This window comes from Hyperoodon ampullatus, assembly GCF_949752795.1.
Source record: "Hyperoodon ampullatus genome assembly, chromosome: 11".
Classification (NCBI taxonomy): domain Eukaryota; kingdom Metazoa; phylum Chordata; class Mammalia; order Artiodactyla; family Ziphiidae; genus Hyperoodon; species Hyperoodon ampullatus.
The window spans coordinates 57,917,747-57,934,676 of record NC_136924.1 but is presented as its reverse complement, the minus strand read 5'-3'; the positions used below and the strand labels follow the sequence as shown (position 1 = coordinate 57,934,676).

General features: G+C 51.3%; 1 protein-coding gene across 1 annotated transcript; it reads left to right on the top strand.

Annotated features, from left to right (window-relative positions):
* Positions 1-4,032: 4,032 nt before the first annotated feature.
* KRT79 (keratin 79) lies at positions 4,033-16,930 on the top strand (the record flags this gene model as incomplete). Its single annotated transcript, XM_079714938.1, has 9 exons — positions 4,033-4,683; positions 7,187-7,407; positions 8,473-8,533; positions 8,657-8,752; positions 14,402-14,563; positions 14,774-14,899; positions 15,538-15,758; positions 16,461-16,495; positions 16,725-16,930. 9 exons carry the CDS (start codon positions 4,033-4,035, stop codon positions 16,928-16,930), a joined length of 1,779 nt encoding a protein of 592 aa, XP_079571064.1.

The following is a 16,930-nucleotide window of genomic DNA, read 5'->3' as shown; positions in this document are numbered from 1 at the left end:
CCCATTCATCCCTGCTCCTCCTTCTTCCCAAGTCTGCACCAGTTTTCCTCCCACCTGAAAACCTTCCCCAATTCTCCATGTCAGAACGCACGAGACCCTTCTTGTCCCTGGCACAGCCTGGCTGCACCCGTTGCTGTTCTTGGCTCTGTTTCTGTCCGGTTCTGGTCTGGAACACAGGTTTCCTATTAGCCTGGGACCTCTGGGCAGGCTCTTCTCCTGCACCCTGGATGAGGATCAGCAGCTCAGCTTGTGCCTGGGGGCTTGATGGGTACTTGGGACTGGAACTATGCCCCATCCCTCCTGCCCCTTGGCGCTCATCCTATCTCTGGGCCTGTCTGAACATGACCCTGGAAACATCTCCTCCTTCCCTCTTCTGCAGGAAGCTCTGCAGGAAGCCAGGAGTGTGTGCATCAGGGCCAGGTGCTAAGAGAGCTGGAGGGTCACCTTCTCATCCTCCAGCAGCCCATCAGCTCCTGCACTGCTCCTTCCCTCTTCCCTGTCTCCACCTGATCAACACCCAACTCCATGGCCTGAGCTGCAGGAGGTCACGCCATTGCCCTCTGCTTTATGGGGAGGCCAGCCCTTTTCTCAGACCCACAGTTCTCTCCATCAAAAGTATCTAAGAAGGAGCTTTTCAGCCTTTGCCTTCTATGAGGGAGACATGAGTGGGTAAGCATATGGCCCTGGAGCTAGAATTCCTGGCCTTGAATCCTGGCTCTGCTATTTACTGGTGGTGTGACTTTGACCAAGTACTTGACCTCTCTGTGCCGCAGTTTCTTCACCTGTGAAAAGACATTAGTAATAATAATACCTACCTCACTGGGCTGTGTGGGGATGGGATCATTCAGGGTCCCAGAAGGAAACCAATTTACCCAAGATAGTTCAACTAAATGGACTTTAATGAAAGGATTCCTTACAAAGGTGTGGATGTGGCTAAGGGCACAAACACGGGATGGAGAGGCCAGAGGCAGGCAGTTGTGGGAAGCCACTGCCACTCCCCATCCCCCCACTCCCCCTGAGCAGTGGTGGCCAACCTTTGGTTTGTCCAGAGCCCAGGGGTTTTCCGGGGTGTGGGACTTTCAGTGCTAAAGCAGGACAGTCCCAGGAAAATCAGGATGAGATGGTGGCTCTGAGTAGAGCTAAAGAGACAAGAGGAAGAATGGATGACTGACTGGGTGATAGAGGTGCGAGGATGGGAAGAAGCTGTAATCACAGAGGAAGGCAGCCACCTCTGGAGCAGGGAGGGGGCCAGGAGGAAATAGCCACCTCTCTCTCAGGTCTCCTGCTAGTGTCCCCTCCTTGGCCAACCCCCTCCTCCAGAAGCCAGAGAGGCAGGGAGCAGCCTGCAGGGGTCAAGGAGGTCAGGGAATGGATCTGGGGCAGAAAGGATGCAAACGGAGCATCCCCAGTGTAGGGATTGGATGCATTATTGCATGGAAAGTAAGTGCTCAATAAATGCCGACTAGATGAGAAAGCCCTGCCCTGGATGGGGCTCCTTAAGGGCAGTGGCTGTTTTCTTCACCTCTGCATCTTTCCTATCGCTCAGCCTGACTCATGTTGGGTGCCTGGTTGATGCCATAGGCTGTCTCCCCTCATCCTTTCCATAGTGGCAGCAGCGCTCTGTCCCCTCTGTCCTTGTGTCTTGTGCAGGGAGAGCCCCTGGACAGGGGAAGATCTCAGGGATGGAAGCCCTTGGTCCAAGCAGCAGAGGTGGGGAGGGAACCACGCCTCCTACACTAAGAAGGTCTGAGTTTGGGTGTCCTGTAAAAAGATGAGTGGAGAGTTGGACTGGAGGAGGCACAGTGGCTCCATGCTGTCTGGGCTGGGACTGGTGAGACTGTCTCCAAGCAATAATGGTTAGAGTGGGCCCTGGGCTGCCTGAGAGGCTGTTACCAGCTCCCGGCACAAAGCCTGGCACAGAGCACCAGGTAAATATTGGAGGATGTCAGTCTCTGGGGAGAGGGGGAGTGTGTGTTTGCAGCTGACTCTACTGCCACCATCCTGGCTGCGCCTGACTCAGATGGCTGACATCACTCCCTTCCCCAGTCGCCACTGTCTCCCCCTCCCATGCTCCGTGGGGAGAGATAAGGGAGCTGAGAAAGTGATTACAGCCTCAGGGACAGGAGACAAAGGTTAGTGGAAGTGATGGCTCAGTTCTGGGATGGTGGGTCAGCAATATTTTTTTTTCTGTTCTCCTGCCTAATTTATTCTGCTATTGATTCCTTCTAGTATATTTTTCACTTCAGTTATTTTATTGTTCAGCTCTGTTTGTTTGTTCTTTAAACCTTCTAGCTCTTTGTTAAATATTTCTTGTATCTTCTCTGTCTGTGCCTCCATTATTTTTCTGAGATCTTGTATCATCTTTACTATCATTACTCTGAATTTTTTTTGGGTAGCGTGCCTATCTCCATTTCACTTAGTTGTTCTTCTGGGGTTTTATCTTGTTCCTTCATCTGGAACATATTCCTCTGCCATCTCACTTTGTCTGACTTTCTGTGTTTGTGGTCCCATGGACTGCAGGATTGTAGTTCCCCTTGCTTCTGGGGTCTGCCCCCTGGTGGGTGAGGCTGATCTAAGAGGCTTGTGCAGGCTAACTAGAGGGAGGGACTGATGCCTGCCCACTGGTGGGTGGAGCTGGGTCTTGTCCATCTGGTGGGCAGGGCCATGTCAAAGGGTGTGTTTAGAGGTGGGGGCCAGTGATTTTTGAAAGGACTTCCCTGGCGGGCCTTGCTTATAAGCAGAGGTGAAGGGACCCAGAGGGGATGAATGTTGCCCGAGGACATACACCTCAGTGGGGATTCATCTCCCAGCCCAGCTCCCCCAAGTGCCTGGTGTTCTAACTCCAAGTAGGGAGAAAAATCCTTCTTGGGCACGAAGGGACTAGTTCTGTGAGTGCCTTCACCCCCATCCTCCATGGGAGGCTGGGTTCAACTCCTTCAGGCAACTGGGAGCCACTTATATCCTCCCAGAGGCCCTAGAAAGGATCTCACAGCCTCCCGGAGCAGCCCGTTCTTTGCCTGCCTTCCTCGGGCAGTGGGGGTGGTCCCATGTCCTCCTTCGGGATCCTGGGGACACAGTCGCTGAGAGTCCCAGCTCTAGCCCTGGCAGCTGCGTGAGGACCACAGCAAGTGCTGTCTCTGCTCCTTCCTCAGGCAAGTCTCTCTCCCCTTGGTGCCACTTCCTTGCTGAAAGCTAAGGTGGGTGAGGAGGAATAATCTCGAACTCAGGTCCTCAACGCTCACTCGTCCTAACACTTGACTAGCACTGATGTCTCCCATTTCTCCCTTGGGGATATGTTTGGTCCCAGCAGCTTGAGGTGGGTGGGCGTGGAGGAGACTCTGCGATGTGATTTGAGGAATGCCGCAGCCTTTCTGGATTGAGCACTGGGGCTCTGCGGGCTGGGAAGACTGGGGTGTCTGTAGGCCTCTCGGGGCTTTTCTTGGACACTTACATCTTCTTTTTTCTTTTTTTCTGCTGCACTGCATGGCATGTGGGATCTTAGTTCCCGGGAGCCTGGGCAGGGACCCTCTTCTGTCTTTGTATCCCCTTTGCCCAGCACAGGATCTCCACCGAGCAGACAGTCTGCCAGCGTATGACAAAAGATCAGGCTGCCTGCCCCCTGCCACCCCAGGCTGTCACCTGTGCCCCTACACCCTGGACCTGCCAGGAGGCACCGAGGCCGTGGGCCGGGAGGGTGGGACTGGAACAGGCCTGGGCACCCTCTCCACAGCCCCTTGCCCAATGCCTCCACCCTCACCACCCCACAGCCTGGGCCCTGGGGCCTTGGCTTACCACAGGGGCCTGGGACCAACCCCGGAACAGAGTTTCATTGACGGCGGCCGCTAAGGCTGGGTGGGAGGAGACCAGCCAGCCACTGGGTGGTGGCGGTGGCCATGGCAGCCCCTATCATCCTGTTCCAAGTCAGGAGCGCCCCAGGGGGGAGAAGGAGGTGGCATCCTGCCCCAGACGGTCTCGGCTCAGCCCCAGCTCTGGAGCTCAGGCAATAACTGGGAGTAGCCCCTCCCTCCCGCCATGGGAGAGGAGACTCCCCTGGCCCACAGGGCCCCTCCTTTTCTCCAGGGGCGATGGGGCAGGAGTGTCTGTGGAGCCCAGGAGCTGGGAAAAGATAAAAAAGCCATCAGTGGCTCAGCAGCTCATCGTGCTCCTTCCCAGCTCTCCCGGCCTGCGCTCCAGCCCTGCTGCAGCCATGAGGTCTCCGTGTCTCAGCAGACGTACTCCACCAAAGGGGCCTTCAGCTCTAACTCTGCCAGCGGAGGGGGCGGCTCCCGGGCCCCCAGCAGCATCAGCTGGGTGATCGTGTCCTGGAGTGGTGGCAGCGGTGAGAGGGCCTGCTGTGGCCCCAGCACGGGCGGCTTTCGCAGCCGGAGCCTCTATAACTTGGGGGCCAGCAAGAGCATCTCGGTCAGCGTGGCTGGAGGGGCCTCATCTGGACAGGCCCTGGGAGGCTTCGGCCTTGGTGGTGGGGCCTATATGGGCCTGGGGGCTGGCAGGCAGACGTTCAGGCCCGCCTGTCCTCCTGGAGGCATCCAGCAGGTCACTGTCAACCAGAGCCTGCTGACCTGCCTCAATGTGGAGATCGACCCAGAGATCCAGCGGGTGTGCATCCAGGGGCGGGAGCAGATCAAGACCCTAAACAACAAGTTTGCCTCCTTCATCGACAAGGTGGGCTGAGGTGGAAGGAGGCAGGGAGGGGCCATGGAGTGCAAGCCAGGCCCCTAAGAGAGGGTGGGCTGGGCGGAGGCTGGTGCAGCCCATGTGCACTGGGGCCAGAGTGGATGGAATGACCTTTGGAGCCCTTCTGGCCTGAGCGTGGGATGCCTGGACCCGCATGGCTGGACCGTCTTTACTGTAGTTGATGGTGAATCTCGAGTCCACTCACGAGGCCTGTTGGCCCAGCCTAGCTTGACCGCATTGCAGCCTTTCTTATAGTCTTCATTAATGGGGTCACACAGCAGCCTTGTCGCCCAATTAAACAGTGGATTGTCCTCATTGCTCTTCTTAGTGGGGTGGCCCTTACTGCCTCTTGTTTTATAGCTGGGAAAACTGGCTCAAGTGTCAAGTCTCCAAGGAACCCCATCTGTTGCCTGTTCTCTTAGTTTTGGAGGAGGTCTAAGGACAAAGATGTGATCAGGACACAATGGTGGGGGGGTCCTAGGGGAAGTCTCCTTTTCCCTTCTCCAATTCTTCCTCGCTGTTCCAACTAAGGAGCTCAGTTTGGGGTGGACAATGAGCATGGTGGTCACCAGGTCACCATGACCCAGAGATATGCAGTTTGATCTGTCCCAGATCGGGAGTGTCCTGACTCCTCCTCTGGCCCTCAGGTCAACTAGGGAAGCTCTTGTAGTAATCTCTGGCATTTCCAGGTCCACTTTGCTGCATTGTCTACCTCTACCCCGAGCCCCCCCAGGCAGTGGGACCATGATGAGGAAAATCCTGGTGGATGACCATACCTCGGTTCAGTGATTTGTGGGTTCCCAAAGGATATTCATGTCTCCTTTCTCATATGATATCCACAGTGTCTCATGAGAAATCAGTCTAGGTGATAGTGTGTTCCTTTTTTTTTTTTTTTTTAAGGATTATTTATTTATTTATTTACTTATTTTTGGCTGCGTCGGGTCTTGGTTGCGGCATGCGGGCTTCTCTCTAGTTGTGGCGTGCGGGTTTTTTTTTCTCTCTCTAGTTGTGGCACGCGGGCTTAGCTGCCCTGCAGCATGTGGGATCTTAGTTCCCTGACCAGGGATCGAAACTGCGTCCCCTGCATTGGAAGGCAAATTCTTTACCACTGGACCGCCAGGGAAGTCCCATGTGTCCATTTTTAAGAAGAGAAAATTGAGGTCTGGAGAGGTTGAGTGATTTGCCCAGGATCATATAGGTACTTGGAGGCAGAGTTAGGCCTGGGACTCAAGTTCGTGGCATAAAGAGGTCTTTTTGTCACTGCTGCCTAGTGCCCTGGGGCCATGTGACTGTGGGCCTGGGGTGCTGTGGAGGTGGGATCTGGAGAGACCTGATGGCAAAGGGTGAGGCAAGCTGTTTCGCCCACCTCCTCACCTTTTCCCCTAGTGACTTTTGTTTCTTTTGTGGGACTGTCCCAGAGGTCAAACAAGCAAAACCTTCTCAGACTCTCAGAACCATGGTCTGGGAGCTGGGGCCCGACAGGTTGTCCGTGTCTGGTATCCTGGAATCCTGGCTGGGCAGAGAAACCCCCTGGGGGCCCATTGAGTTCACGCCATGAGCACCCTTCTGAGTCTGTAGAAATAGGGCTGGACATCCATATTTTAAAAATTAAAAAAATGTCAAATTTACAGAAAAGTTGCAATAATGGTACAACATATTCCTATATTTCCTTTCACCCAGATTCACCAATTTTTAGCATTTTGTCACATTTGCTTTCTTTCTCTCTCTCTCTCTGTATGTATATTTGTATATATCCATACGTACCTATATATGCACGTATACTATATATGTATCTGCATTAAAATTTTTGATTTTGATGCAGAATTAGGGTTCAGAAACTTTGATCTAGTTTGATTTACCCAGGACAAGTGAGAAAGAGAGTTCCAGGAAGAAGTGACTTGACTTCTTCCTGGGTCAGGAAGTAAATGACTGACTGAGCTGGGCTTTTTTTTTTTTTTAATTTATTTTGGCCACGTTGGGTTTCTGTTGCTGCGCGTGGACTTTTTCTAGTTGCTCTGAGTGGGGGTTTCTCATTGCGGTGGCTTCTCTTGTTGTGGAGCATGGGCTCTAGGCGTGCGGGCTTCAGTAGTTGTGGCTCGTGGGCTCAGTAGTTGTGGCTCGTGGGCTCTAGAGTGCAGGCTCAGTAGTTGTGGCTCCAGGGCTCAGTTGCTCCGTGGCGTGTGGGATCTTCTCAGACCAGGGCTCGAACCCAAGTCCCCTGCATTGGCAGGCGGATTCTTAACTACTGCGCCACCAGGGAAGTCCCGGAGCTGGGCTTTTATGTTTATTAACTCTTTAGAGTCCTTGTCATTGGATTGGACTGTCTTTTCCAGCAAAGATTGTTCACTCAAGAACTCCTCCCCACAGCAAGACATAGACCCTGCACTGCCCTTGTGGTGTCCTGGTCAAGACAGATGGTGACGATGGGCCAGGTCCTTGGTCCCTCCTGGGCCTGGGGCTGGCGCCAGCCACCCTTCTTGCTCTGGCTCAGGTGCGGTTCCTGGAGCAGCAGAACAAGGTGCTGGAGAAGAAGTGGGCGATGCTACAGGAGCAGGGCCAGAAATTGGGCATCACCTGGAACAATCTGGAGCCCCTCTTTGAGTACTTCACCAACAACCTATGGGGGAAGCTGGACAACCTCCAGAGCGAGCAGGGGAGGCTGGACTCAGAGCTGAAGAACGTGCAGTGTCTCGCTGAGGACTTCAAGAGCAAGTGAGGAGGGCTGGACAGGCTGGAGCCATGTGGGGATGGGGAGGGGCCAGCGTGGGAAATCTCCCCAGAGAGGGCCACCCTATTATTGGGTCCAGGGACCCAGCTCAGGGAGTGTCCAGACAGAGCTGCTTCCCTCGGGAGCTCAGGTCCTGGACCCATTGTCTCCTGGAGGATTGTCACACTGTGTAATGTTGTAAGACGAAAAAATATTATAAGGTAGGGAGAAAAGTGTAATGAATATTTATGTTCTCATTACCCAGCTTTAATAATTGTCTTCTCATAGCCAATTTTATTCTGTCTACACCCCTACTCACTCGCTTTTCCTCTTCCCTTATTGTCTTGAAGCAAATCTCAGCCATCATGTCATTTCATTCCAACTCTTTTTACTGGATATATTCATATAGTTCATCTGCATGACATGACTTAATAACACACAGACAAAATGCCCTAAGAGCACCTAAATCTTTTAAAACAATAATCCTCAGTATCACCAACTATCCAATCAACAATTGAATTTCCAATTGTTCCATAAATGTCATAAATTTTAAAAATACAGTTTGCTTGAATCAAGATGCAAATAAGGTTCACATATTATGATTGGTTGATCTGTATATTTATGAGTTTAAGGTATAAACTTTCATAACTTTTCCCATTGCTTGACACTGGCAATTTCTAAACCTTAAAGTCTCTGCAAAAGCAGTTGGAGAGAAGTTGGTGTTTTCAAAGACATCCTGTTGTAGAAAGTGAACGCAAAGTTTAATCATTGTTGACACATCTTCAACCTGTTCCCATAAAGTCTCCCAAGGGCTCTGATCCAAAGAGATGGCTGCTCTCAATTGCCATATTATTGCACAAATACTGTGCTCATTTCCTCAAAGGAGGTGGGAGGAATGTTTAAAGACTGTATCCCTGTTTCTTCATTGGTTAGCTGCATTACAGAACTGCTCCCCAAAGGTGTTCTTGGCCATTGTGGGACCCATCAGGGCTTCCTTAAAGCCAACTCGGTTCAACGTCTTAAAAGGCAGAACTGGGCGGAGCCTGGGCTGAGTCTTCCCTGTGTAACAGGTATGAGGATGAAAGCAACAAGCGCACTGCTGCAGAGAACGAGTTTGTGGTGCTCAAGAAGGTGAGCAAGGTGGCAGGGAGTGGGGGCAGGTGGTCTTCGGCTGCCAGGGTGCTGGGCTGACTCGGAGAGAGGCGAGAGCCCTGGGGGCTGAGCCAACCTCCGTGCTCTCTCTCTCGCCCCCAGGATGTGGATGCTGCATACATGGGCCAAATGGATCTGCATGGCATGATAGACAACCTGATAGAAGAGATGGAGTTCTTGAGGCATCTTTATGAAGAAGTAAGATAGCCAATGGACAGGGATACTTACATTCACATACAACTTTGGGGATTACCCCTGGAAGTCTGATCAGAATTCACTAGTGCAACTTAATTGATAGAATATAGCACCTGGACCTTTAATCAATACTCGCTTCCATTTTTATGTGCTTATGATGGGCCAGGAACTGAGCTAAGCTTTTTATATAATCCTCTCAACAACTCCATAATATAGGTTCTATTATTGTCTCCCTTTTATAGTCAGGGACACTGAGGCTCTGAGTAACTTGCCCATGGTCACACAGCTAGTTAGAGGCAGTTCTGAAATTAAAACCTGGTCCTTGGACTGTTATACTGTCCCCCTTGTTGCCCAGTTTGTAATGGAGCAAGGGATACAGGAGCAGAGATGGGCAGAGAGTGGGGACTGAAATTCCATGTTAGAGCAGGAGGTGAGGTGTGGGTAGCAGGTAGATCACAGAATCTAGGAGGGGTCCCAGGAAACAAGGGGGCTTTGAAGACTAAGGTAAGAGGGTTGAACTTGACATGAGTTGATGATAGACTCTTAGATTCAATAGGGAGCCAAAGGCCAACCTTATGCTCAGAGTAAGAGCCCTTTCTCTAATATCCCTGATGGGGTGCATGTAGCCTCTACTTGAATACTTCTAGAGGCAGGGAGCTCACTCTTTTTTAGGGCAGGCATTTCCATTGTTGAACAACCGTATTGGAAAGCTGACTTGAATCTTCTTCCCATGACTTCTGCTCTTGATTGGCCCTGATTCTGCCCTCTGGGCTGCACGTATCCAATTGTCTTCCATGTGACACATGTCTGTCATATGACAACAATTTAGTGGTCGGGATGATTAGTGAACTGACATTTGTGGCATGTGAGAAAGTTGGGGAAACAGCATCCTTAGTCCAGAATCCAGAAAACAGAGAGGTGGGGAGGAAGGTTACAGGTACGGACTTCTCTTCATGCAGCCTAATATTGTACTAGTTTATGTGTTATTTTTAGAAGCCATTTCACAATGTTTGCCCCTTAAAAGCTCCTTGGGTTTTTTTTACGTGAATGCCTTCAAGTGAGACATGCATCCCCTGTCCTCCAGCTTCCTGTATTTGGGCAGCTGAATTTTTGAAACTGAACGCAAGAGTTAATGGTTCCCCTTTTTCCTGTGAAATGTTATTGTGGTTTCATCCCATCATTTTAGGTCACTGTGGGTGCTTTGAAACTTGATTCTCCTATCCATATATTGGAGGTGTCCAAATAGATAAGTGGATATATTACTGACACCCCAGCTTTGGGTTATCTGCAGACCTGATAAACTTTCAGTTTAGTTATTTTACAACATTTCAGTGTAAATCATTGATAAAACACATTAAGGCAGACAGAGCCAAGAAAAGAGTCCTCGTCCAAGAACTAGATCTTCATTGGTGCCTTCCCACCAGGCTGATCTCATCACTCCACTAATAAATAATTTGTGTTTCAAGTGGCTCAGTTATTTTAAAGTCCAGTTAACCATGGCATCATCTGGCCCACATTTTTCTGTCTTATTTTTAAGAATGTCAGAAAAAAAGCATTTCCAAAGAGAGGGAAAAAAAGCCATCTTCCAAAAAAAGTCTCGGTCAAATAACATCCATGGCATCCTTTAGTAGTTTGGTAACACAGCCATGGAATAAAATCTATTTGGTTTGACTTTTACTTAGCGAAGTCTTGCTGGCTCCATGCCTCTCACACACATTTTAGAATTTATTCTAGAGGTTCATAGGAGATTGATATCAAGTTTAACTTGGAGAAGTCTAAATCTCTCCCCTTTGAAAATGAGGACATTTTCATGTCTCAGGTTCTGGAAACTCTTCTACTGTCTATATTTCTCATGGATCTCCAGGGGTGTTTATTTCCTTGGCCATGGTCATGGGGTCCTAGGATTTGCTCCTCTGGCCTGGACCCCTGAGATTCCCAACAAGGCCAAGGCCTCTCATACCCTCAGGGTCCGTCTTGGCTTCCATTTCTTCTCAAGCATCCTGCCCTTTCCAGTTTGATGACTGTTTTCTTGATGGGAAAGAGCAAATGACATAGCAGTTGAGTTGTTGGCTTTGCCTGGGTCTTCTGTAGGGTTAGCCCAATGCTACCTCCATGTTCTTCTCACCTAGAGCTTATCTAACGACCCCTGTCCACTGGCCTTAGCGTTTTTCCAAGTTCATCCTTGGCTGTGTTGCTCCCCTTCAAACATCTCTACAGGCCTGTCAGGATGAGCTTGTTGGGGAGTGTTCTGTGCCATCATGCTGATTTCTTAGGTGCCTCCCCAGTTTCTTCTTTAGTGGGATCACTGATGGGCATTCACCATCCGGAGCTTCCTTATTCTCCCCCCTTAGGGTGGTCTCTCTTTTAGGACAGGTCAAGGGTGCCTAGCTCTTCTTCTCTGAAAGGGTAGGAACTGGCTTTCCTACTGTCTCAGAAAGCTTTCCCTTCCTTTGCTGTTCCCTGTCCTTTTTTTTTTTTTTTTTTTTTTTTGTGGTACGCGGGCCTCTCACTGTTGTGGCCTCTCCCGCTGCGGAGCACAGGCTCCGGACACACAGGCTCAGCGGCCATGGCTCATGGGCCCAGCCGCTCCGTGGCATGTGGGATCCTCCTGGACTGGGGCACGAACCCGTGTCCCCTGCATCGGCAGGCGTACTCTTCACCACTGCGCCACCAGGGAAGCCCTCCCTGTCCATTTGACACATGTTGCTGAATACCTTCCACACGACCACAGAAGGACAGTCTGCCCTTGTGGGTTACCATGTGATGAGAGCCATGTTGGGACAGGGATAAGGTGCATGGGACAGGCTGTGGCTGACCCCCCCTGGGAGGTCTGGGGGCATTTCAGAGCAGACAGCATTCGTGTTGGATTTTGAAGGAAGGGCGGGACTTCTGAAGGAGGAGCAGCGAGGGTCTGCCAGCCAGGACCCCAGCCTGCGCCATGACGCGGAGGCACCAAAGAGCACGGTGTGTTTGGGGGGCAGTGGGTGACCTGGCATCAAGTGTGTGGGAGAATGGCCGAGGAGATGAACAGGGAAGGCGAGCTGGAACCAAGCCAGGGTCACTTCCTGTCAGAGTTCCTCATGTCTGTGGGCACCTCCTTGGCGGGGGGCGGGGTGGGGGGAAGAGTGAAGGCCAGAGAAGTCGTTCCCTTGCTTGCATACCAGGCGTGATGGCTAACACTGCACTCGGTAATCGATTTCATGGTCTGGTTTTGGTCAAGCCAGATCTCAAGGAAATCCAGAAGGCCAACCACCAATCCCTGGTGTGTTGTACAGGGCAGGAAAGTTACCTCCTGGCTTCCCTCTGGTCCGGGGGCTCCCTCCGGGATCCAGCTCCAGTGCCATCACTTTGCCCCTCTGGCTCCTTTTTCCATGCGTGGGTGCTCCCTACCTGCTCTTCCCCTCAGGGCCCCAGATGTCTAAGGAGCTCACACATTTAATCCACAGAGCTCTTCTCTCTCCACTTGCATTAGCTCTTTCTTTGGAAAGCCTGACCTTTTTATCCTCTAGTCCTAGCAAGAACACCTTTATCCACTCTTGATGGTGTCTGGTAGATAGTGTTTGCCTCCTTGTCTTAAAAATTCCAAGTTAATTTTCCTCAGGACCACGCTCTGGCATGGGACTGTAGAGGGACCCTGAGCTGGGGAGGGTGACGGGTGATGCTGCAAGATGATGCTGGCAACGCACGACTGTGACATAATGATTTTTTCTGTGGCACATGCCTCACGGGCATCTTGACTGACCTTTGGAGAAGTCTGGGCAAATGATTCACCTTACTGAGCTCCCACCATGGGCCACGTATGGATCTGAATCCTCAGATCAACTGCATGAGGAAGGTATTATCACGGCCATTTTACGGAAGAGGAGACTGAGGCCTCGTGAGGCTTAGTGATGACAGTGGTCCCACAGCTGGTAAATGTCAGACTGGGGACTTGAACTTAGCTTTGTCTGTCTTTAGAGCTCATGTCTTTTTTAAAGAAAATTTATTTAATTTTTAATTTTTTCTAGTACATTTTGGCCACGCCGCGTGGCATGTGGGATCGAACCTGCGCCCCCTGTTGTGGAAGCGCGAAGTCTTAGCCACTGGACCACCAGGGAAGTCCCTAGAGCTCATGTCTTTTCACTAAACTATAAATGTTTTAGTGATTGGATTTCTGCCCCCTCTCCCTCCCAACCCATTTCACCTTTTAAAAGAGAATCTAATTTGAGAATTTAAATCTATGTCCATATAGATGTGAGTTTTGGCTTTGCTAGTTCTTTCTTTCTTTTTTTATAATTTTATTTTTTAATTGAAGTATAGTTGATTTACAATATTGTGTTAGTTTCAAGTGTATAGTAAAGTGATTCGGGGATATATATATATATATATATATATATATGTATATGCTTTTTTTCCCAATTCTTTTCCATTGTAGTTTATTACAAGAGGTAATTCTTTCTTTATTTATGCCTATCTCCATCTTAGTCTGTATTATCTCAGGTTCTGGTGTCAAACTCCCTGTGTTTGAGACTGAGCTCCTTGCTTAATAGTTTTTGATTTTGGGCAAGTTGCTCTCTGTGCCATTGGGAAAGGGCAGGGAATGAGTTAGTACCTGTCAAGTGCCTAGCACAGAGCCTGATCACAGGGAACATCCACTAAGGTGAGTTGTTCTTGCCATTCTTCTATCTACTGTAATCCCACTGGCAGCAGTGAAGGGCAGTGTGTGAGCAAAGCTGGAGACGAGACTAGAATATGTTGGAAGGTATTGGCTTTGAGGCGGAAGATTTTCTTCCCTTTGGGAGCCACTGAGGAGTACTGAGTAGATGAGGGATTTGATCAGAGCTGGGGTTTGGGGCAGTTTGTCTGCAGCCCAGGGCAGGAAGGACCATGGGAGAGGCAGAGGCAGAGCCCAACTGGGAGTCAACGCAGTCATGACCTAGTGATAAGAGCTGGTCTCAAAGCCCAACATACTATTCTTGGCATCTTTAAACGTCGTTTTAGGTGTGAGAGCTGATGGTCCTGGAAACACAGGGAGGGTCCAGAACATCACCATGGGCTATAAATAATTAGTTTATTCCAGAGGAAAACACTTGGGTTTTAGGCACTCACCTGACTGGTTCCAGGCTGGGCCCTGCTGGGTCAGACTGGATGACCTTGGATCTTGTGACCTTGGATGTGTCACTTCTTTTCTCCAAGCCTTGTTTCTCACCTGCCTATGTCAGGACCACTGTGAATGGTGATGCAAGTTGTTAAATGGCTGAGCAGATAGTGGCGTTTGAATCAGGCCCATACTTGGCTGCCTCTGTCCAGAGGAGTGCTGTTTCCTAATTTGCACAGAAGCACCCTGTGGGCCAGCTGTGGCCCTGCCTGTCTCACAGGGTGTTCTGAGAATTAAAGGTGAATGTGCTGGCTCAGGCCTGGTATCAGCTGGAGTCCAGTCAGCACACATTCCCTTTCCCCTTCTTTAAGCTCTTGGAAGCCTGCAAATCCACACAAAGAAAGATGTCTATAAAATTGGTAGCCCCATTCCAGCTGGAGAGATTGAGGTCTTTCCTGGCAGTTGTAGATTCCTTCTAGGGTGGAACCTGGGGGAGAGCACAGGCCTCCTGATGCCACGTGGGGACCCCTGGCCTGGGGCATGGGCACTGGCGACAGCTATTTCTGTTTTTGCAGGAGCTGAGTCAAGTGCAGACTCGCATGTCTGACACCAGTGTCATCCTCTCCATGGACAATAACAACCTTGACCTGGACAGCATCATCGCCGAGGTTAAGGTCCAGTATGAGCAGATTGTCCAGAGCAGCAGGGCTGAGGCCGAGGCCTGGTACCAGACCAAGGTGAGAGAATGGCCAGTCCAAGGATGTGGGCTAGGCCCAGACCGAGACCTTCCCCCATTGTGAGAGGCCTGGGCTCCTGGGCTCCTCGGAGGTCTGGGGCCAAACACATCCAGCCTACACATCCTGCTGTGAGGGTGGGCCCAGGGGTCAGTGGTTACCCATGGGGGCCTGGAACGATCTGACAGCTCACTATCATTTCTTTGCCTTCAGTACAAGGAGCTGCAGGTGACAGCTGGGAAGCATGGGGACAACCTGAGGGACACCACGAATGAGATCGCTGAGCTCACCCGCAGTGTCCAGAGGCTGAAGAGGGAGATGAATGCAGTCAAAAAGCAGGTGAGCCTCTGGTTGGGGTCCTGAGGGTCAGGCCTGGGTGCTGGCAGAGGTGTGCTGAGGAGTGAGCATGTCATGGATAGGACATGCTCAAATGCTGGACCAATAAGATCAACAAGCTCCTTTTACAGGAGAGGAAACTGAGGTCCAGAGAGGGGCGGAGACTTGTCCAAGGTCACACAGCATATTAGTGGTAGAGCAGGTGGGGCAACCCCCTCCAAGGAGATTGATCCCGTCTTTAGGAGGTCAGAGCAGGAGGCTGAGGTTTCAAGAGTCCAGGGCACAGTTGCTGACTCCATCTAAGTCATGGCTAAAAAGCCCGGGCTACTTCCCAGATCAGAGTGAAGAATTTGGTTAATGGTGAGCTTATGTTACTTATTTTATCTCTTTTGGGGCACTGGGCTGAGCTGCAGCAGGAGAGTCTTAGGATTAGACTTCAGTCAGGACTTTCCCGTGATGTTACATGATCTTGTTTGTGTAGTATCACCTCCTCTTTCAGAGGAATATTCCTCTTTTCCTTCATTCTCAGTTGGTTGGGGCGGCAGTGGGGGGAGCTGGGGATGGTGATGCCCGGCTTAAGGGCAGAGGAATGGATTCAATGACACTGGAGGGTGCTCCCAGTGCCTCTCATCTCTGGGTAGTGTCAGCAGCTGCAGACTGCCATCGTGGAAGTGGAGCAGCATAGGGGGCTGGCATTAAAAGATGCTCAGAAGAAGATTGGGGACCTGGACGCTGCCCTGCGTCAGGCCAAGGAGGAACTGGCCATGCTGCTGCGAGATTACCAGGCCCTCATGAATGTCAAGGTGGCCCTGGACGTGGAGATTGTCTCCTACCACAAGCTGCTGGAGAGCGAGGAGAGCAGGTGGGCGCCCATCCTGCCCTGATTCCGAGGGCTCTCCAGCCCTGCCTTGTGGGAGATCTCATGTAGTTGGCTCTTGTGCTGGGGGCAGGGGGATAAGGGAGGAACCAGGGAGCTGGGCTCCTAACTCATCACCTGAGGGAGACCCTCCTGCTTGTGTTCACTTGCCTCTGCTGTGTGTCTCCTTGGCTGGCACACCATCAGTAATCCTGATGGTGCTGGCAGGCCAACAGGGGCAAGGCTGTCTCTTCCAACACAGGACTCTGAGACTAGCAGAAACTTTGAAAAAAATTCATCATCTCTGTCCTTGGGGAGGGCGTGAGATGTAGAGAAAGTCATCTTAGCCAGAGAACAGGCAGCTCTGTTTTAGCATGGGTTTTCTTTCCCATCCCACTGGAGCAGGGATTCTGTCTATGGCCCGAGTGTGGAGGGAGGGGAGGGCAGGGGGAGGAAGGGGCTGCACGATCTGCTGCAGCTCTGCTTTCTCTGCTACATGGCTTTAGGACCAGGAGGAAGGGTGCCTGGCCCAGGGCGGCCACATGCCAAACTTCAGGTCTCCTGGTTTTGTCACACGGGCCCTGGTTCCTGAGAGCCTCAAGGCCCACTGAGTTGATCTACTCTAAAGGCAGAGAGAGGGAGTGAGAGGGTGTTCATTTGGGCTCCTGGGACCACTGACACTTCTCCTGGCCCGTCTGTTTCCCCAAGGATGTCTGGAGAATGTCCCAGTGCTATCAGCATCTGTGAGTATTTTGCTGCCCTGGGCCCGGCCCCAGTCATCTGCTCAGTACACTCAATCTGTCCTTGAGCCCAGGAGACAGGTTCAGGGGGTCCCAGAGAATGAGCTTCCTGCCCCCCGGTTTCCCAGGGCACCACTGTGTGATTTTGTTCCCATCCTTCAGTGATTTTTGGAAGCCCCTGGGCCTCTCTTGGCATGGCTGACCTGCCTCACCCAGACCCTTTGCCTTGCAGTGGTGATGGGCAACTCCACCACTGTGTGCAGAAGTGGTGCGGCTGGCTTCAGGGGTGACATCTCCCTGGGCAGGGGTGGGGGGACCAGCAAGGGCAGATTCAGCACCAATGTGGGCTACAACACTGTCAAGGGAGGGCCCGTCTCTGGGGGCACCTCCATCCTGCGGAAGACCACCACCGTCAAGATTTCCAGCCAGAGGTATTAG